At 38.6% G+C, this 22,820-nt stretch overlaps 1 protein-coding gene across 3 annotated transcripts in view; it reads left to right on the forward strand.

The window, feature by feature from the left end:
- The window catches only part of CTNNA2 (catenin alpha 2), a 1,105,968-nt gene that overhangs the window by 826,636 nt on the left and 256,512 nt on the right, over positions 1–22,820 (forward strand). For all 3 annotated transcript variants that reach the window (XM_049651803.1, XM_049651801.1, XM_049651802.1), the window contains exon 8: positions 9,392–9,472. In XM_049651803.1, coding sequence (XP_049507760.1) covers positions 9,392–9,472 — 81 coding nt within the window. The remainder of the gene's footprint in view (positions 1–9,391; positions 9,473–22,820) is intronic.

Raw genomic sequence — 22,820 nt, forward strand, 5'->3', positions numbered from 1 at the left:
AAAAGGGCTCTGCATTGATAGACTTTCCATAAATAAGGTAACCCTCTTCATGAGCATTTTCTGATTTCTGTGAACTCTCAACAATGTGGGCACAGTTATTGACCTCCTTTTCAGATGGTAGAAAACACCATACTCTAGAGATCCTTTAGGTGTTGGATAGCTTTAACTTTAACGGAATGGTTGGGGGACAATGCACTTAAAACTGAAGTGGAAGTTTAAATTCCACTGAAATTTAAATGATTTATTTAGTGTGGGTATCTATGTGTTTTTCTGTGTGTATAAAATCAGTAGAAATTTGCACTTCTCCTTGACTACTTTCATCTCAACTGTAAAGATAAAATGGCATTTTTTAGCAGTTTTCCCAATTCATGGTCTCTCACAGGCTTTGAAGGAATGTGTGGTTAATTAACCCAAGGTTGGGAGCTGGGGGCTTTGATGAAATATGTCTTTTGTGCAGGGTTGTCTGGCAGATAATCATTGAGGACTACACCTGTGTTGATGGAATAAGTAAAAGAGCAAGAAGTGTAACATTACACAGGTGCCAAGCACTCCCTAAGGTTTTGATCAGAAAATTGTAAAATAGGTGAAATTTATTTTTAGGACCCCACATTTTCCAGATCATTCATCCCTTGCATACCTTCTTCCTATCTACAGGTGCCTACTCGGAGCATCCATTTTTCTATACATAAACAGATATTTCTGGGGCACTTCTTAGGAGTTTCATGCTAAGTTTTCCAGGAGAAAGTTCAGACATTCACCACCCACAAAAAGCTCAGATTCTACTCTGCCACCACATGAAAACTTAATAGATAATGCAGAATGGTAAATTGTTAATGTCTGCATTATTTGACACAGTATCTGGTTGAAGGGTATGCTCAAAAGAGGGGAAGATCTTTAAGAGCTAGATCAGTTTAGAAACATTTTCTAGAGGAGGAGGATTTTGAACTGTTTCCTGAAGAATGAATGGGTAAAATCTGGTTAGACAAATGGTTGAAGAGAGAATGGGCTCTTTCATCTAGGTACTAACATGAGTCAAAAAGTTTGCTCAGAAAGAACAAATTGTTTAGAGAAGTGGAATATTACAAGAAGGAGATCCAACTCTGAAAATTTAAAATAAAGGCCCAAGTTTAGTAGAAAGCAAGGATCCAGTAAGAATTAAATAAGAACTAAGGGATTGACCCTCAGAAGTGAAAGCTTGGTGTTGACAGGCCATACTGAGGATTATAAGGGAGGGAAATGTGGTGCTACAGACCTATCCTGGGTTAGGTGGGTTCTATGGACAGAAAGATTTGAGGGGAAGCAGAAATCTTAGATACTTTGTGATGGACAAATTCTCAAGACTACTGACTAATTGGCTTTTATTAGGATTTAGAGCTTTGACAGAAATTAGTGTTAGGGAAAATTCTGTGAGTGAAACAAAGGCGTGAGGTCTCAGGGAGCGCTCTGGGCTGTGTCCGTTGGGGGCCTTGTAGGGCCCCCTCTACCACCCTGCCTTCAGATTATTTCGATCTGGTATTTTAATGTCTCTGATTTAGCTGGGACTTTTTTGGTTGTAGCCAAGAGAAACCCAACATAAAGAAACATGAGGGAATTGATGTACTCATGACAGCAGGAAATCCATTGACAGATACTTTGGCTTTAGGTGCAACTGGATTTGGAAGCCCGTATGTTTCATTCATTGATTTAATAAGATTTATTGAATGCCTATTATGTGCCAGGAACAGGTGCTAAGGACAGAGTAATAAGCAAAACAAGTAACATGAAGTGTTACTTTACAAGTTAGTATATAATGGAAAGTATGAAGGTATATAATGCAAAATATGTCCAATGTGTATATCGATATTGTTGGGCCAATAAATAGGGTCTGGGGGTCTTACCAATAATGCCATCTTGATATTCTTATATGTTGATGATCCTTTCCTTGGGCACTGACAAGTTCTCAGAGAAGTGTCAGATACATTTTTCCCCTGACACATTGTCATCAGCTTGTTTTGTTTTGTTTTGTTTTTCCTCTCTACCTTTATCTCTACCTCTCAACTCATCCCAGGTTCCAGGAAAGCTGGGTTGTGATGTGGTCAAAGTGTCCTGATCATGGGTTTGATTTGTGGACACTGCTAAACTTTTATCCATTCTAGAGAGATATTACCTATTTCTTTCCCAAGAGAAATGTTTAGAAAGATCTACAATCTCAGATTGTGATTTACACATAATATAAAGGTATTATGAAATGTTCAAGCTTCCATAAATAATGGTCCTATTTGTAATAAGAATATGATTCCTATATGCAGGTTTTGAGGGTAGATGGGCAACTCTCCAAATATGATAGGATGACTGCTGAATCAATAGATAATTTTTTTTCTCCCCCCCAGTTGTCTAAATTATAGGTTTAAATTGACAGGAAAATATGTTGGATATAAAGTGCGTGGCCCATTACCACTTTCTGCCATTGTGATGATCTTGACTCCCACTTCTTTCAAATAACAACAATTTGAAGACTAGGCATTTGATTATCTCCCCACACATTCAATATATTAGAGTCACATCTATCTGATATTTTGAAGATTTCTCATACATTCAATCAAGTTGGCAGGTACCTTTGAGAAAAAGGAAAAGAGTGATCAACATCTGCCTTCTCACACCATTTCCCACATTAATATCATGCCCCGAAATTCACAAGAAGCCATGGATCTGAGGGAAGCACTGAGACGATAGATTTATATTCTCAGGTCCCTCCATGAGGGACCATTTGTATTGAATTATGTGTTTAGGGTAGGATGAGGAATGGCCTTTAAATAAGTATCCCATTTTGGAAATTTAAAAAATTATTTTTTCTTGTTTATAAATTAGGGAGTTAGTATCACTTGTATAATATTCAGCATATCATATAAGTATAAGGCACACATCTTCATTATTTCAGAAATGGTGATGGATATTAATATAGTAAAAAAGAGAAGAAAAAAGAAAACCCTTATCTAAAGTAGAGGGACTTTTATTTCCCAAAGAAGCAAAGGATAATATAAGCAAGTTACTGAACTAAAATACTGAGTTTTTCCTGAAGACTAATTGTGAAAGTCAAAATTTCTATTAATCTTTCTGTGTAGGATTAAATAGAACTATGAACGTCTCCTTGACAGCATCTGATACTTTGGCAAACAGGACTTGAGTTCAGAGCCAGAGAATGGGAGAATAAAGGATCCCCTATAAAAATCCAAATGAGGAAATTCATTTCCTTTTCCTCCCATCAGTTCAAGCCATGGATTGACTCCAAATGTGTTTTGTAAAATAGAGCCCAAAGACTAAAACAAATAAAGTTTAATAATCATGCACCTCCCTAGCACAACAGATGGCAACTAGGAAAGGCGCCTGGAGCAATGTGAGAGAATACTGGTGCCTGTCTTCCTCCTTCTCCTCTTCCTTCTCCTCTTCCTCCTCCTCCTCCTCTTCTTCTTCTTCTTTTTTAAATAATAGTATTTATTAAATGGCTGTCTCTATTGTAGATCCACTCTCTGCAGGTGAAGACAAAGGAGGCAAGTGGGGAGTGGCTCTGAGAAAGGCACATAAGATCCGTGGACAAAATATGACAAAGGAAATTTAACTCAAACTGAGAATTTTTATTTTTAAATTTTTTTTTGGTAACCTTAGAATGGAAACAAATGAAATTCTAGAAAATGACAGAATCCTTGAATTTTAGAAATGGAAGATAATTTAGACATAAAATGGAATATCCTTGGAATGGGAAGACAGAGGTTCTGGTCAGACACTAACTAGCTAGGTGATCAGAATCAGTTCATCTCTCTGGACCCTGTTCTCACATATGAGGGGAGCCACAGGGTGGGGAAGGAGAGGAAACCAACATGGACTGAGTTACCTAGTCTGGGTTAGGGACTCTGTTAACTCTTACAGATCCTATTTCTCTTAACGTTCACAGCATTCTCACAGAGGAAGCATTATCCACATTTCAGAGATGAGAAAGCCCCAACTGACTGCCACCACCCAGCCTCTTCTGCAGTGCCCTGAGAGCTTCTGTGTAATGAGGGATATATTCTTGACTTTTTTTATTAATAACAATTTTTTAGCGTTTATTCATTTTTAAGAGGCACAGAGGGACAGAGCATGAGTGGGGAGGTGGGCAGAGAGAGAGGGAGACAGAACCCAAAGCAGGCTCCAGGCTCTGAACTCAAGGACTGCAAAATCATGACCTGAGCAGAAGTCAGACACTTAACCGACTAAGCCACCTAGGTGCCCCCTTGATGGTTTTTCAGACTCTTATATTTCCTGGTTCTGTAACTTGTCTCTGGCCCCTTTGTTGGACAAATGATAGGTTGAAGGTCTAGAGAAGTTGCCAGATCACTTAGATGGCCATTGGCACACAGTCCTTACAACTGGTTTTTGTTTCTGTCTCTTTAGCAAAGTCAGGGAGTAATTGAATGAGTGACTTAAGACAAAGCACTTTTGTTTTATTATTTGGTGATGATGTCACAATGAGGATATAGGTCTCCTTTCACTTCAGTTTCTTAAACTATTTTTAGCTTATAAGCTTGGAGGGTGAGGGAAAAAGAGCTGGGTGAGGCTCCTAGTTGATTCCCTGGGAACTAGAATTTAAGATGATCAAATCCTTAGATATTTAACAAATATTTTCAATAACCTGTTACGGAAAATACATTTATCTGGAGTTTCTGCCTCGTATTTCACCTCTTAGAAATATTTCACATTAGTTATCTATTTAAAATGAAGTGTCCCAAATATTTCTTCCTTAAAGAGAAATAGTTTTTCCTTTAGGAATCCTCCTTTTTGGCAAAGTTTTCATTCATACGTTATCTGCCTGAGTGGAGAAAGCAGAAATCCAGGTAACCCAAAAATAGTTTCTACATAGTTTCCAAATCAATTTTCTCATTTTTTTCCACAGCAAAAATACTTTCCTAATTACCCTGAATACTGTTAATGCCTTTTATTGTTTCCAGCACATTGACATCATGATTGATTGTCCTGCTAACCTGGTGAAAAGACAGGACATATATTACACTATCCATTGTGTTCATGGGAAAACTCAGACGTAAAAAATGGGCAAATTGTTAGTCTAAGATCACAGAGCCTAATAATTGATGCCTGCCACTAGGAGGCAAGACTTTTTTTTTTCTTTTTTTCTTTTTGTCTCTCTTGGTGATTGGCTTCCTGTCCAATTTAAGTTGATAATTTAAAAGTATTTCCATATGCCAACCTAATAGAGGCATAGAGTGATGGTTTGCTAGTCCCCATTTGCTATGTTAATCTGAGCATTAAGATCCATTACCATTATTCCTGCACACATACCTTATTTAAAGAAATTAGAGCCATGGAGGAGGGCACTTGTTGGGATGAGCACTGGGTGTTGTATGGAAACAAATTTGACAATAAATTATATTTAAAAAAAGGAAAAAAAAAGAAACTAGAGCCAACAAAGGGCCAATGAATTAACATCTTAAGCCAGTGGCCAAAATTTCCAAAGTTCTAGGCCTTGTTTTGCCATTTCCCAGCCTTTTTAAATAGAACAAATATGGCACCCAAGTCATCTGTATTTTATTTAATTGTCTTCAGCCAAAGATTTGAAGCTGGAGAAACAAAGGATTGCAAATATTACACAAACAGAATCCTGACAACACAGTGACATAGAATGCTAATGCCACCAGAGATCCTTTGACTTTGCAGATCAAAATATGGTTGGCAGTAATCACACTATAAAGCAGCTCTTATAAAAGTATCCTGTCTGTCTCTGCAACTCATCAAACCTATTACTTCACATCATGGAGAAAATACTGGCCAATTCCACTCACTGCCCTCCTAGAACCCACCTTGATGTTTCTTGACTGGATGCCTCTATTTTTGCTACCCTGTCCTCCCTTCAAGTACCACCCTCTTTCCTATTCAGATCTTATCCAGGTCTTGAGGTGTAGCTAAATCTCCCCACTTCTCTGTGAGATTTCTTGACTTTCTCAAATGCAACATCTTCCTCTTTTGAGCAGTTAATTTAGCCTGTTAGAGTTTTAGTTTCTGCATAGTTGTCAGTATTCTTAATTTCATGTTCTGCTTTACTCTCCAGAATTAGGAGCTCCTTGAGCATGAGGATCATAGATATGACTTTTTGTGAGTCTCTAACTGTGACCAAAATGATGCTTCACATGTAATGAAATATGCTTTGCAGTTACAGGTTATTGATGCCAAATGGGACACAGAATCCCATGTTGCCCTTCTTTTCACAGAATAAGGCACTGGAGCCTTTCTATATGTATCTGTAACAACCCTAGTTACAATCTTGAACATCACTATTACCCCTGCGGGTAAGGTTGCCTGGTCTAGCACATAATAATATAAGATACTCAGTTAAGTTTGAACTTTAGGTAAACAATGATTTATTCTGGTTTTAGTATAAATACATTCCCTGCCTTTTTAAAAAGGTTTTTATTTAAATTCAGTTAGTTAACATACAGTGTGATGTTAGTTTCAGATATACAATACAGTGATTGAACACCTCCATACAATACCCAGTGCTCATCATGGCAAGTGCACTCCTTCATCCCCATCCCCAGTTTTCTTAAATTTAAAATTAAGAAATGATATCTGGGGGCGCCTGGGTGGCTCAGTCGGTTAAGCGTCCGACTTCGGCTCAGGTCATGATCTCACGGTCCGTGAGTTCGAGCCCCGCATCGGGCTCTGTGCTGACAGCTCAGAGCCTGGAGCCTGTTTCAGTCTGTATCTCCCTCTCTCTCTGACCCTCCCCCATTCATGCTCTGTCTCTCCCTGTCTCAAAAATAAATAACATGTTAAAAAAAAAAAAAGAAAAAAAAAAGAAAAAGAAATGATATCTGACCTACATGGCTTACCTCACTCACCTTAACCTAAACCTGGTCCTGTTGGATCCTGCTTTTATTCAAAATTTTGATATTTGTTCAACATGGATTTTTTGGCATTAATTTGATTTTTTGAAAATATTGAGTTAAAATATTATATATCTTGATTACTGAGTTCTATGGTGCCCCCTAACCTGAGGGGAGTGCCTTATTGCCCTCTCCCTAATCCCACATCTGCTCTGGTTTTATTTTTTCTTTTGTAAAGTGATAATAATGGAATGCCACTGGTGGGATAAAATGATACCAGTGTCTGACACTTAGTATTATTTTCAGTAATCAGTCTTTATCTCCACACTCTTTTGATCGTTTTGTCTTTTCACATTGAAAGTTTCAGTGATCCAGTCTCCTTCTCTCATAGCCACATTTTAGACCAAACTCATAACTGTTAGTTTCTCAAAGTGAGTTTTCATTACTCTTATAAGTGGAAAGGGCATAGGAAATCTGTGGTTTTCAGAATGGTCATGGTCTGGACTGTCTCAAAACTGCCCTGTATTTTAATGGCGAAAAAAGAAAAAAGAAAAAAGCCAAAGAGAAAATAAGCAGCTCTGGGTGCTACACCTGTGGCTCAGCTGGATGTGGAGACAGGGCACCAAAGTCCCACTTGCTGTGTAACCGGCGTCCCTCCACAGATAAAGCAGCACAGTGTTCTTCTCCAAATACTTTTCCTTTCCTTGGAGCTATTTGTATGCTAATATTTCAACATTGTAAAATGTTACCACTTTATTTTAAGCGCTTTCTACTTATAAACTTCAGTGTATACATACGCAAGGGTCAGATAATGAGTTTAGGGAATGGAAAAGAGATGGGGATTTGTAAGATTTTAGATGATTAAAAATAGACACACATGTGTCCTGGTGATGGCTTTTTAATAAAAGCCATATCGATTTAGACATCAGACATTTGTTCAGAAAAAAAATTAAGCAAGTTGCAGAAAAAAATGGCTGCTTTAATTCTCCTTTTAAGTAGATCTGATGTGTATGTTTCAGCTTTATGCATCCAGGATTTTGTCGCTGGAAGAGTATATCTAGGAATCTCTAGAATGGTAATTTCTCTGGATCCTCAAAACACTATCTTGTTATCATTACATCGTATTACCAATTACTACAGAGACCTATATGATTCTGCAGAGACTTGAATACGGAACAAGAACTGACTCGCCAGTAAGACCATAAATAGATAAATTTGCAGGGGGCGCATGGGTGGTTCAGTCAGTTGAGTGTCCAACTTCGGCTCAGGGCATGATCTCACAGTTTGTGAGTTTGAACCCCATATGGGGCTCTGCACTGACAGGTGCAGAACTTGCTTTGGATTCATTCTCTCTCTCTCTCTCTCTTTCTCTCTCTCTCTCTTTCTCTCTCTCTTTCTCTCTCTCTCTCTTTCTCTCTCTCTCTCTTTCTCTCTCTCTCTCTCTCTCTCTCTCTGTCTGCCTTACCCCCATTCAAAACCCTCACTCTCAAAATAAATAAACTTTAAAAGTAAATAAATTAATAATTAATTAATTTTCAGGGTATTTGACTAAAGATTAGATAATGTAATAGACTTGACAAAGCTTTTGAAAACAATTTTCTCTTAAAGGGTACATAATGCCATCCTTAAAGTTATGTAGAGCTTTCCATTCATGGGAATTTTGTTGCTGCTGTGGTTTTAAAAAGATAATGGTAATTCTCTTTGGTTTAATTGTTTTACTACAGCCATCAAAAAAAAAAAAAAAAGAGAGATAAAACAAAGGAAAATTAAAAAAAGAAACTATTACTGAAACTTCCAAACTTCCAAGTGAAAAAGAAGAGGTTTTGGATTTTTTATTTGTTTGTTTTGCTTTTACCTCTGCCTCTTGGAGTCATAAGAGATGTTTTCCTTATGATTTCAAACTGTGGGTTCCTTATTACCATATTTAACATACCAGTGCATGACAGAACAGAGATTACAAACACTATTATTTTCTAGTAGAACGTCTCTTTGACTTTGATACGAAAGTTACAATGTGGTCTAGAAAATATTGGTATATTGGTATATATTGGTATATTTATTGGTACGTCAGAAACTCTGAATTCTGGTAATTTATTTTAAATTGCTTTCTGAATTTAGTTTTCATCATCTCATTCATTTCCTATTCAGAAGTGTGCTTACGTGAGAGAGAAGCAAAAAAAAAAATGTATTTGAAGGCAAAAACAAACATCCTTGCTGTGTTTACTTAATTCATAAATGTCTGGAGAGGGAGGAAAACATGCTTGCATGAAGTTGAATATGCACATGTGTAAACCATCCTCAGAATATATTGTTTTTCAACAATTCAAATTTTTGTTTTGGAGAAAACCAATTTTAGAGACAAATCATGTTAGCTGTATGTTGAAAAGAATCTCTCTCTGTCTTTTTGTTTGTTTGTTTGTTTGTTTGTATTCTACCCGTCAAGTGTGTTTCTGTGTGTTTCCGAATTTTTTAAAAAAACATTTTCCATGTCTCTAACATTGAATTTTCTAAATCAGAGATTATTTCTCTTCTGTTAATAGACCGGAAGAAAAGAAAAAGGAGATCCTCTAAACATTGCAATTGACAAGATGACCAAGAAAACAAGAGACCTAAGGAGACAGGTACTGTTTTTGTTCTTATTTTAAATGCATGGTACTTTGTGGTGGTTTCCAAGAATGTCCTTTTTCAGGGCGCTTTCTGCTGGCATTCAGGTTGCTATTCTTTATAGCATCTACACGTACACAAAAGCATTTCATGAACAAGGTAGTGTCTGCTGAGCGGACAGATGTGACAGCCTCAGGAGGTGTGGTGAAAACACCCTCTGAAGAGACAGCATGCTCACTGCCCAGAAACAGTCTTCCCAGGTAGAGACTTGATGAATTCACTATCTTCTACATCTGTTTTTCAGTTTTCCAGATCCAGATACGCAAAGAGCCAGGTTCTCATTTCTGCTGGTTCTTAGATATCACAACTCCAAAGTGGAATGCTAATGGTTAATGAAAAACACAACTCTTAATCTGATGGGCTAATTAAGATCTCTGACCCTGTGTATTCCATTTGGTGACACAAATCACCAGGGGAATGTTTGCTTATCAGATGGTTCAGAAGCAGGGAACCAAAGCAAGGAAAGCTAGTTGGATGATTTGAATGGCTAATGGTATCATTAGTCCGATGGGTCTATTTTTGGGTGTGAAAAAGATCTCTGGTCAGGGCCCCATTTCATCTTGTAAGTGCTATAGCAACACTAGTAACCCTATGGTCTTGTAACCCTTATTTTGTTTCCATGGTGAGCCCCACTTTCTTTGGTAGTGTTCTTTCTCTAGAAGACTTAAACCATCCATCAAGTTCCAATGAAATCCCTATTTGATTTCTGCCTGAGAGGCATCCTGTGTCCTGCTGGTAGCTTTTGCATCTATCCATCTCATTCATTTAGTGTTGACTGTGTTCCTCAGCTAGAACCAACCAGTTCCCTGAGGCAACAACACTCTTACTTTCTGCATCTGGAACAGCTAGACCGGCCTGGCTGCATCTAGCAGTCCCTGCTATTATATGTCAAGTACAGAAAACATTAGCCAGGTGCCTAAGCAAAAATGACCAAGGAACATGTTGGAAGTGGTTTGAATGGGAGAAAGAAACCCCTTCTAATTACTATTGGGGAGCTTCTTCGCTCTCTTCAGGTTATCACCTGTAGGGATAAACATGCTTGAGCTAATGTTCTCCAGAAAAATCACAATTAGTTCTCGAATATGAAGACTCTAGTTTGCCCAACTAACAAGTCCTTGTGGGGAAGCATTTCCTTATTTTACCTTAAAATGAGAGAGAATAAAACATTGTCTTATACCAAATGGATATTGGCCAGATTTGTCTCTTTGCCCTCTTAGACCATTTCTCCATACAAATCCCCCATATGATATGAAATGATATGGGTAGTAGGAATTGGGACTGGAGTTAATGGGAAACACTGAATCAGGTGTCCAGAGCCCATAGTTTTACTTCTAGCTCTGCCACTGAACTAGCTGTGTGAGTATGGATTTGCCATCTCTTGGTTGTCTTTTCTTATATATAAAAGTAGGGAGTCAGAATAGATCTGTAAGCTATCTATAAGCTGCATTAGATTGAATGAGTCCAGAGGAAATCTGCGTTTATTTCCTATGCCAGATGTCCTAATGCTGGATAGTAACAGATTTTGAAGCATTAGGAGCATATCTCATCTAGGGCCTGCCTTTGATTGTCAATCAGGCAAAATATATGAACTGAGTCTTCTCACCTCCTCAATCTCTTGGTTTTAGTAGAGACCATTCTTTTACATTCAGGAGCGAGCACCCTCAGCTCTCTGAGCTCATGGACCTATCAGAAACTTTTTTTGTCTTGTTAGGAAGGAGTGGGTAAAGCAATTTTTACCCTGGTGCTAATATTCTCAGAAAAGGATTTACTGGTTTTAACTGAGGGTAGTAGTGAAATTTGAAGGTGGAATTTATGGGAGAACTTGAAATGTTTTGGTGACAAGTTTCTTGGAGAGCTGCTTTTAGGATGGCAGTAGAAGGAGTATGTCATCCTTTGAAATCATTCTGTGTGCAAAAGAATTGTTTTTCTGTTCACCTTTCCAAAGATTGAGATGAATAAGGGTAAAGAAAATTGTTTCAGGATATTAAGATCCAAAAGTTATGGCATAGTTTCACACCAAACCCCTGAATTTGGTTCAAACATCTTTCCCTTTCCCAATTTGCCTTTCTAGATCTAAGGTGGTTCCCATCTGTCAGTTCTATCCCTATCCATATGTTGGGATATTTTTGACTTTCTTTCCATCTCTTCTGTTTCTCCATGTACACCTGTAGTGGTACAAAAGCAGAAGCCACCTAGCACTTATGCAAATGGAACGTGCAACTACTCTGATTAGCATGTCTCAGGTAGACCTTTATCTTAGATTTGGATATCTAATTAATTGGATTAACAAGGTTTTATCTGAGTGCCTGATAGCAGCTAGGTAGTGTGACTGGTGAATGCTAGTGGTTCAAATGCATGTCTCCTGTGGCTGAAACACTCTCTGTTATTTCCATTACTGACAAGTCTTGTTAGAAGAGATTTTAAATGGGAACCCTCAATTATCCATGCCCACTTCCTTGTACACATGAAATCCTTTATATAATAATTAGGGCAATCAAATCACAATGGGAAAAACAAGTTGAAAGCAAAGAAAAACATTTCGAGTGACTTTCATTAAGTTTCCACCCTTTCAGTTTACTGTCTCTTCCTCATAGGTCTAAGATTGGTGACCCTGGAGTCTTACAAAGTTCTGGTCACCAAGTTACAAAGAAATAAAGTCGATCATGATCATTATTTTGAACTTCCCTAATTCAAAGAAAAAAAAAAGTAGACTTAGACTTGTAGATACTTGAAAAAAATCAAGATTAATTGAATAAAAAGGACTTCTGCTTAAGTAGGATTTTCAAGTAAGTGGATCCCCTTCCTTTAGGCAGTATATCCCAAAGAAATGTGGAGTCATAAATTATGAAAAAGGTTGCAGGAACCCAAAGGTGTTATTTAAAATTGATTGGCCTAAAACCATCTTGCCAATGAAACCCATGAGAGTGGGCAGTGCTAGAGCAGAATCCTCTTAAGGGTATTTTGTTTGGAATTAAAAATGGATTTAGGGGAATATAACTGCCAGCTTCAAGCATTATGTTTTAATTTTAGAGCTTCAGGCACAGTATGCCCATGTCTGAGCTATTGTCACTGCTGTGATTCTGGAATCAGACCATTATAAAAACAAAAAGTTTTGGCTGACTCTCTGCTTGGGTACCTAGTAGCCCACATGGTCTCCCCATTCCTTAGAGAGGACTCAGTCTGTGTCTGCCAGCTGCTCCTTGAAGTCCTCCTTCTATGTGCCACCAGTGAACTATTCTAGGCATGGTCTCTCGGTTTTCTACAAGCTTATAGGGAAGATGGTCTATCCTGGTTATTATTTTGGTCCTGTTATTAGTCTTTTTTTTTTTTCCAAGTTGATAAGCAAATCAGGACCCAAATGCTTCCCGATGAGAAGCTAATAAATAATAATCATAACAAGTCAGGGTGTTGCTAAACTTAGCAACTCTCTCATTCCCAAAACTAATCAAGGGCCTAATTCTTATCTCTTCACCCTTAATAGCCATCACAGTAATTCCTGCAATGAGATTCAGGAGGTGCCAATTTGACAAAAGCATCAGTTTTGCTGTTAGAATCAAAACACTTTCAACTAACAACAAACATCAGGTATAGAATGCTTTTACATTGGGATGAAGACTTAATAGAATAGATTATGTAATAGAGGATTTAAAAACAAGCAGACAATGTCACTGGTGGTATGTTTAAAGGTGTATCTGTCAAGACCCAGTCTCCAGAGAGAACTTAAACAAGAAATATGAGTAAAGGTGGGCAATGATCAGCAACTGCTTCTACATTCACTGCCTACAAAATAAAAATTTAGAGCCAACATGTATTCAGTTCACACAATGTGCCAGGCACTGTTCTAAGTTCTCTCCATAAATGGACCACATTTAACCCTCATACCAGCTCTATGAACTAGAAGAAACTTCATCATGCCCATTTTACAAATGAGGACATGAAGTGAAGTAGTACACCCATGGCCACGTGGAGTCTGGATACATAGAGGTTTTAGCAGGCAGTCTGGCTGGAGGGTCTTTGCTGATAACCCATCCCCCTCCTGCCCCTCCATAGAACCAGCATATGCAGTTGGGTTGCCCATATTCTAATCTATTGTGGGGGTCGCAGTGGGGAAAGAAGGTTCACATAAATATGTAAAGGTGCTTTATGGTTTCCAACAGCACATTTACTGCTTCAGGGTTTGGGATGGGTTACATGTACATACTGCAGACAGAACAAAACAATCTGTGGTGAATGTCAAGAATATGGTTCTTAGTTGTGTCATGATATTGTCGCTCGGGTTTCCAGCTGTTATGATTCATTGGGTCCTCTTTTGAAAAAAGTGCTATTATGTTTAGGTAGCTGGCTTCTCAAAGTGTGAATTATAGATTTTGCAAAACATCTACAGAAAAAAGGAATTTTAAAGCATTCAATTCTTTTTCTCACATCTGCTCATGATGGGGCCAATTATTTTTAGTCGTTGTAAGAAAACATTTTAAAATCATTTATCTGAAGACTTAAATCTGCTCTTCCTCATAAGGACAGGAGGCTATCTATATGGCTACAATAAAAATAAAAAATAAATAAATAAAATAACAAAATAAAATAAAATATTGATTTCCTCCAAATGGTGAAGTTTGTGTTCTTCACACTTTCAGAGCTATGTCAGAGCTAATAATCCCTAGAATTTGTTCCCAAGGTGAGATTGCCTTGCTGCTGTAGAAATATGGAGACCAGGAAATGATCATATAGCGATTGGGATTTGAATATGGAACATAAACAACTCAGAGACAGCTGAACACAAATTGCATCAGAAGCACCAAAGATCAGAATCAAAATGGCAAGGAGGAGGACAGAGGTGGGAGAGGGCTCAAGAGCACTATCAAAGGCCATCCTTTGGACATACTTCTTGAAGATGGGTTATATGTTCAAGCTACCTCTATCATGGGAAAATCCTTATATGATAGACCTGAATGTCAGAGCACCACATACTTATTTATCTCCTGGAAAATACTCATTAGGAAAAGTTTAAAGTACATTATTTCATCAGTTGGAAACATTTCTTAAAATATTACTCTGGGAAAGCTCTTCCTTCATGAAGACAATGTTCAAGTCATAAAGCAATTTAATTTATTCCTCTAAGCCAGAATATAGTTGATTATTCACACATTAACACAGCCTTATGTGGACACCCAACCAAGCTTGACCTCTCCCTCACTAGCAAGTCTAGATCATAGAAAGAATCCAGTAGCTTGATCAACATTGAATAATCACAAAACACACTAACTGAGCGGAGGGATCTATAACCTATGTTTAAATAGGGAAATGCTCAATTAAGTGGAAACTCAGCTACTGATTTGTTCCCTTCTGCTAATTTCTCTAGGCCCTGGACGTCAAGGAAAAGTGGGAAAGGGAAGGATAAATAGCAATGATTGAGTCCCAAAACACATTCAAGATAATATCTGCATTTGGTCCAGTCTCTGACATCTTCTCTTCCAAGCAACGAGAATGGCATTAAACGTCTTGAACCGAGGGGCTCCAGGGCAGCTCAGTCAGTTGAGCATCTACTCTTGATTTCAGCTCAGGTCATGATCTCACGGTTCGTGTGGGGCTGTGTGCTAATAGTGTGGAGCCTGCTCCAGATTCTCTGTCTCCTTCTCTCTGCCCCTCCCCTGCTCTCTCTCTTTCAGAAAAACAAAACAAAACAAAACAAAAAAAGAATCTTGATCCTGACACTGGACAATCTACTATAGGAGTATAATAAAATTCTATCATATTGTTTAGGATGGAATTCCTCAGCAGGAAAATATGGATGATTTTCAATAATGATGATTTAAACAGCAAGGGGTTTTTGTTGTTGTTGTTGTTTTGTTTTGTTTTGTTTTGTTTGTTGTTTTGTTTGTTTGTTTGTTTTTTGGTCAGAATGTCATTTTAGCTTACCAGAACATTCATTTCAGAACACTCATCTCAATTAAATGAAGTTGGCCCATATTCATTGTTGGAGAATATGTTTAGGCTGGGGTTTCTTATCCAAAACTGTCACTGAAAGGAAGATAATTTTAAAGTGTGTTGCACAAGAGTTTGCCACTGTGGCCTGAAATTGAAGGGTTTCTAGAGCTGATGATAGCAGCTAATCACCTTGATTCTAACTGAACTGAACTTGAATCTATCTAATTCTAACATTGTAGCCAGTTTGTGGTCAAACATATCTGTTCCATTTGACCCCTCCCTGCTGAGGTAATTTTTTATTACCTGAAATGGCTTCTGGTATCAGTTTTCCCAGGGGAAATTTCCATCAGGACAGCTGATATTTCTTTATCTCCCCATTTCCCAAGGAGGCTGGATACATAGGAAATTTAGAAAGTGAGTCATCTTCCTACAGCCTCTGCCTTTCCTGCTGTCACCACTAGCCCTGGTAGCAGCCCGTTTGCCCCAGGATCTCATCACATCGTGCCTTCCTGGCTCCCACGAATGTCACTAATGATGGCTGGGGGAATTCATCAGTCCTCTTTGCGTGGGTAGAAAATTGTGAAGAGGTTGTGCTTATAATGACCATCTATTTAATTTATATGCCCTTGACCAGTCTTTGTCCTTCTTGGCTGAATGAAGTTTCCAGGATACCTGAAAGCCAAATCCTCACCCCAACCCAACCCTACACAATTGTGTGCTTCCCACTGTGATCAACTTTCCAAGAGGATTACAGCCCTGTACAGCTCCTCCCATTATCATTCCTTAAATCCTCATCAGTCCTTCAGTCCAGTGGATTCCAACTCCTACATAATGTCCAGTCCATTCCTTCCTATCCACTCCCATTGGCACTGCTTAATTCATTTTTATGAAAATGATGGTCATATCCACTGAGACTCACAACCACTCTCCCCTACCCCAGCCTCCCTGGCTTCAGCTCACTCTGGCTTCAGCAATTTAAGTCAGATTCACACATCCTCATGCTTTTACACTGGCTTCTGCCTGGAATGCCCTATCTTCCTCTTCTTTCCCCGCCACCAAGAAAATTCACATTTTTTTTTCTGAATGCTCCCTCTCCCTCTTTTTTTTTTTTTCTTCCAGGAAAATTCACAATTTTTCCTACAAGGCTTAGCTTAAATGTCACCTTATCATCACAACCTTATCTAATTCCTATAAACAGAGTTTATCCAGTAGGCTCCTGGAGCATTTTAAAATACTCTTATTATGATACTTTTTATAGTAGATTTAAGTTGTTTATGTGACTTCGCCTATTTCCAAGTGTTATTATTTTTTTTTGACTCTTCAGGACATATCCTAAGGGCCAAAATAAAGTCAGCTTACACTGCACAGGGTTGAAAGAAGGAAGAATCCCCTGTATGTACCCATGGCACCCAACAAACATCACAGTCATCAACTTCCCTCCATTCTACACTCTCATGTCTCTGGTTCCATTGTTTTAAGAACTAGATTTGTTTAAAAGTCCACTTACACTGTGATAATAATGGGTATTTCCAGTTTAAGAGAGAACTTCTATGCCTCAACCCACAAGTTTCCTGTCACTGGGCTGGCTTTAGAAAAGCCAGCTCAAGAACCTTCTGAAATGCAAATATATAGCTCCATCTTGGAAGATTCTAATTTCATGTACATATGGTGGCACGTTACACACTGTGTAGTAAGCTTTCCAGACAACCTGTGATGTTCTAGCAGGTTTGATTTCCTCCACCTTTGTTTCTGAGAGTGGGGATACTCAGACCTCATTGAAGTCTGTTGGGGGTGTGTCTGAGGACTGTGAAACCCTCCAACTTCTCTCCAATCCTCTGCTAGAGCCTCTGCTAGACCTCCCCACTTCACGGATACAATATCTGTTTAGAGGGAAGGAGAATCCATGCTTGATCCCTCTTTCCCCATGGACCAAGATTAGAACTGGCTGATCTGATTGCTCACTGTGCTGTGCACGGGGTCAAGACAAAGGTGAGGCAAATGAGGCAGTACCTTAGGTAGAAAATTTTAGGGAACTCCAAAAATCTCAGTAACCAAGATAAATAATATTCTTACACAGTATTTTAGGAAATAGAAATTAAAGCCAGAAAATCCACGACGAGCAAATTATAAACGTTGTAAATAAAGGTAGGATCAGTAACAGAAGCTGGAAAAAACCAGCAGTACTGATCCTGTCTTTATTTACAGTGCTGCTATTTTGTTTATGATGGGTGAGTCTTTCCTTAGTCTTGGCTCTGCACCCGAGTTTCTATCTATTAAAGTCTTTACTGCACCTGCTATATGAGAAAATTCTCCCCAAAAGTCTCAATGTCAGTTGGTTTTCTTTTTTTCCCCTACATTAGTGGCAAAAGGGCTGACTTTTAAATTTTATGAGATGACACCTTGGACTCCAGATCTGAAGACCTGTTTGAATTGTGGTGTGTCTTTTAGGTTGTCTTGCTCCAAATGCATTTCTTCTCAATATTTATCACAGTGACATGGGCTTTTTATGGCACTCTCAAGTGCTTCAGAGAAAATGGAGAGCATTTTAATACTGCTGATTTACTCTTTCAGGTCTACGGTAATTTCCTTACTGCCTAATTATAAGGCTCAGTTTAATTTACTCTACACATAATGTTTACTGATGCACATATGGTGCCACATTTCAGGAGACTGTACCCAAAACAGGTATTTTTGTCAGGCTTGGAGCATGGAAATTTTCCTTCATTTACAGAAAAAAAAAAAGGCTAAGAAATTAATTGTCTCAACAGAAAATGTCCCCCACAGACAGAAAGACAGAGAGAGAGACAGAGAGAGAAATCACATCTACCTTTATGAAAAAAGTACAGTCTCTTTAAATGCTTATTTTAAAAGCGGAATAATGATTATGTATCACATATGTACAAAGATTTGTAGTTACCCACAAAATTGGGAGGTAGGGATTGGGAAAAAGGAGAGACAGGAAAGAAAAGCAATAACATCTTCTGGGCTCATTTCTCAACTATCTCTGAAAAAGGAAATACGGATTCAGAGACGCTTAGAGGTAAAAGGGTTTTTCCTAGGGCAAAAAATTCTTTATTTGGCCTCCTTAAGACCCCTCCATCAGCTTCCAATTTAGAAATGGGAACTTATCCCTTAACCTAGCAATTTTAGTTGTTAGAAATTGAGTTAAGATCAGTGATTTTGTAATTATCATTAATGTTGTGTGTGTGTGTGTGTGTGTGTGTGTGTGTGCGCGCTTTTGGTTTTTTTTTTTTCCAAAATGGATGGTGTTTGTTTGTTTTTACCTTGCCTACGTTTGGGGCCCAGATAAAAGCTTCAGTAAAGAACTCTATTTAGAGTTCTAAAGGCCCACACAGAATGACTATTATTGCACATGAATCCCTGGCTTCCCAATCAGGCTTGTCTTCCCATAGCTCTAAGTGCTAAGAATGGATACACTTAGGGACTGAGTAGCTAATGCTGTCTTGTCACTGACATACCTGAAATTACCAACTCTCTTGGGACCCATTCCTCCCATTTGTACCTGGTTATGTGCAAAGGCCAGAAAAGCAGACTTGCCCACTGAAAATGTGTGATATTTGTTTAGTGGCTATTCTTTTCTTAATACTTTATCTACTATCCCTACAACAGTTCTTTGGAGGGGGCATTACTGTCAAAGGATTTTTTTTTTTCAGAGTAAACTATTGAAGTCCCAGCAATAAAATTAAATTTCTTACTGGTACAGAACTCTTACTTTAGAAAATCCAAGTGGGCCGACTCTGAAGCATTTCCTTTTAATGACTGTAGTTGTCAAAGTTGATACAATTTCATCTTAGTTTATAGCTTTTATTAAAATTCCCTTAATAGGATGAGTGTCAGGTAAATAGTAACTAATCATGAATCTTGAGATTTTCAATAATAATCATAATAATAGGCTTCCTAATATAATCACCACTTTTTTTTCCCCTTTAACCATCCATATCTGTGTCCAGTCCAGTGCAAGAACCTGAACCATGAATGAGATTCTGATAATTATTTTTCTAATTAATTATAAGGAAGGGAAGAAAGTAAAGGACTTTCACTTTTTCTAGGGGATATCTGATTAAATGCAGATCAGGAGACAGGCAGACCTGCCTGGTATATTCAGTGGGAAACAATTGAATGGATTAAGTCCTGGTGTTCCAAGATTAAAGGAGAACCATTTGTTCTGAGGACTTGGGTGTTAGGAAGAGATTTTCCATCTGACCCAACCATGTGTGTTTGGCAAAAGTTTGTGTGAATAACCACTCTTAGCCCCTCCTTTCCCATTCCACAGTTCCCCAGTTTGTCACTGAGTATACCAATCCTGTTAACTATTAAGGGTGGGACTTCTATATTTTTATTTGATTCTTTCAATTTCAGCAAGGATTAGACTACCTTAAATAGCTGTACTCTAAATTGCAACAGGTGTAAAGGGGGTGACTAAAAAGCTGTAAGCACCTTTGGTCATGGGCAAGGTGGGAGGTCTGGGTGGTTGAGCAGGGAGAGGGAGGGCACAGAGTTGCAGGGGCAGAAAGAAGTCATCACTAATGAAGCATGCCTGACTGAGATTTCTTTCAGCCCCTCCTTCGAAATCCTCAGGTTTAGATCAATGTGGCCCTGACGCTGTATCCATAGTTGCCATAATAACTAGTTGAAAGTGAATCACTTGTTGACTGATCAGGTAGTCATTTTGTCTATATATCACCATAGCAACCTGCTTGCCTGGTGCTCTTTGGGTGAATTCTCTGTGTGTTTAGCCAGTCTGTGGAAGTACCCTCAGTGGGGTTTTTTGGTGGTTTTTTTTTTTGTTTTTTTTTTTTTGTTTGTTTGTTTTTTTTTTGCCAGATTAGGAAGAAATATCAGAATTTGGAGTTTAGTTCACTATACAGCACCTATGTCAAGCAGGTCAGGCAACCCAACCAGATACCCTCCTAAGTCACAAAGTTTGGGGGAAAAGCCAATAACTTCTAAGCTTACATGTAACCTTTCCTTGTCTCAAAGCTTCTGCTAGAAAAGTAATTGCTTAGACACCATTTGAATAACCTATGTTTTCTAGCAGAGTGTGAGGCAAAGGGAGAAAAACAGTTGACTTGGTCAAATAATACCAGTCATACTGGCCATTTGGGGGCTCTTTGAGACCATCTCTGGTCTCCTCTGTTTCTTAAGCAGGTGGGTCCAGCAAATGCTCATTCATAGGTAAGCAGTGGGTGAATGGAGCCTGAAGTAGCCAGGGAATTGCAGTAGCAGTGCAACAGAGTGACATGGTCAGAGTGGGATGCTGTAAGACTGAAATCCATTGACGAAACCATCTAGAACAGGTCTCTGCAAACTACTACCTTTGGCCCAAATCTGGCCCTCTGTCTGTTTATGTAAATAAAGTTGTATTTTCAGCTCTTGTGTTGCAAAGGCAGTGTTGAGTAATGCCAAAGAAGAGATCAGCTGCCTGCAAAGAGTAAAATATATACTACCTGTCCCTTCACAGGAAAAGCAGGCCAAACTTTGCGTACGTCTACTTGAGATAAAACAAATGTGGTGTGAGAGCACAGATTTCCCTGAAAACTCAAGGGGCCTTAAATCCAACTCAGTCTCCTGCCTTTCCCTGAAACATCTTTAGCACCAGTGTCATTTTATAGGATTTCCACACACTTGGAAATGTGGAGGAATCATTGGGCCTCTGTCTGAAATGAAGTCCTTCTAGGGAAAAATTCAGAAGCTGTTGGAAATGCAATGCTGTGCAATAGTTAAAGACAAGAAGCAAAGAAGTATAGCATATGGTGGCAGAACTCTGGAGAGCGAAGTTAGCTCAGAGGCACACAGTTAGCTATAATTGGAATAGAGCAGAGGAGCATGGTGAGTGGTTTTCCGTTTTGGAAAATGTCATGAGCTCTTTAATGACCACAAATGGTCAGAAGCTTCAGAGGTTCATTTATAAGTAACATCTGAACCAACAAGTAAGGGCCCATCATTCCCCTTCCTTTACCCAACAGCATCTTATTTCCCTTGTCTCCCATCCTCAAGTGAACTGAAGTGGCACTCATGTGATACCCGGAGTGGAAAATGGTGAGTTTTGTCCTGGCTCCTCCCAGGGGCTCTTGTATTTACAATGGGGGATCTTCTGAGACCCACAGGACTTCTGCTGTAAGGTGGAATGTCAGGAAATTTGGACGTGTAGGGCCAGATGATCCTACCTGGTACAACTCGTACTACACTGTGGCAGATATGTAGGATTGACCCCGCCAGAGAGAAATATGGTTTTAGAGAGTTGTTCTCTGTATCTTCCTTGAAACTCTTTAACCGCATGTCTTTTATAGGCTTCTGCTATTAACCTGCCATCAAATCCATCCATTCAGTGATTGTTTTTCCAAATTGCCTATGCAGTTGTGGGGGATAGAATGTTTTGAGTAGCATTTTATATGCCTGCTAAGGGTCCTTGATGGATGAACTTATCTGATGCAACTTTTGACTTTATCACAGTAGATTCAAACAGCTTATACCCATTTGATGCCAGCTAATCAATGACAGATATTAGATACTCAGAATGAAATGTTCAGGTATGTAAGTTTAGATCCCCTTTTGTGGTAAGCAGTGCTGGAAGGGATATAATACTGGAAGGTGAGTGGTTGACTAGATGTGGGAGTGAAGGACAGAAAATAAGATGACCTTTGTCCAATTGGGATTTGTGAATTTGAATAGCCAGATTTATAAACACATGGACCTTAAGTAAAAAAGCACTAATCTTGGAATCAGAAGACCTGATTCTGGCATTTTCTGGGTACAACCAGTAGACCGTTCTCTTTCCTTATCTATACAACAAATAAAATGATATTCTCCCTATAAACCATATCTCTCACCCCCACCATGACTTTGTAAAGAGGATCACATGAAATAATGTCTAGGAAAGTTCTCTGCAAACTGTAAAAACAAACATGCGCAAGATTATTATTAAAGGTAATAAGCAGCCAGAAACTGAGTAGACTTTCCAAATATGCAGGAAAATCATTCTGCTTTTCAGTTTGGGTTAAGGGATCTGAGCAAAGTAGTTATACGAGAAATGCCTTTTCCACCTTCAACTATGCTACCTAAAATTCCACCTTTCTGAAAAATGCCAAATATTCTGAGCTAACAAAGTGGGTGTTTGAAAGTATGTCTGTCCTGATGGAGGGGAGAAGAAATCCTGAAAGAACCATTAAGTGACAAAAAATCTTAAGTAATATGATGTGAAGGAAATGTAACAAATTTGGACTCTTAAAGAGTGTTTCTTAGGCCAGGCTCCAACATATTTAATAGGAGGAACTCATGATTACCTCTAAGCAGCATCATTTACGAAGCCAGTCAGGTATGTGTATGGTCAAGTTATCCTTATAGCATTATTAGTAAATG

The sequence above is a fragment of the Panthera uncia genome, assembly GCF_023721935.1.
Source record: "Panthera uncia isolate 11264 chromosome A3 unlocalized genomic scaffold, Puncia_PCG_1.0 HiC_scaffold_11, whole genome shotgun sequence".
Taxonomy (NCBI): domain Eukaryota; kingdom Metazoa; phylum Chordata; class Mammalia; order Carnivora; family Felidae; genus Panthera; species Panthera uncia.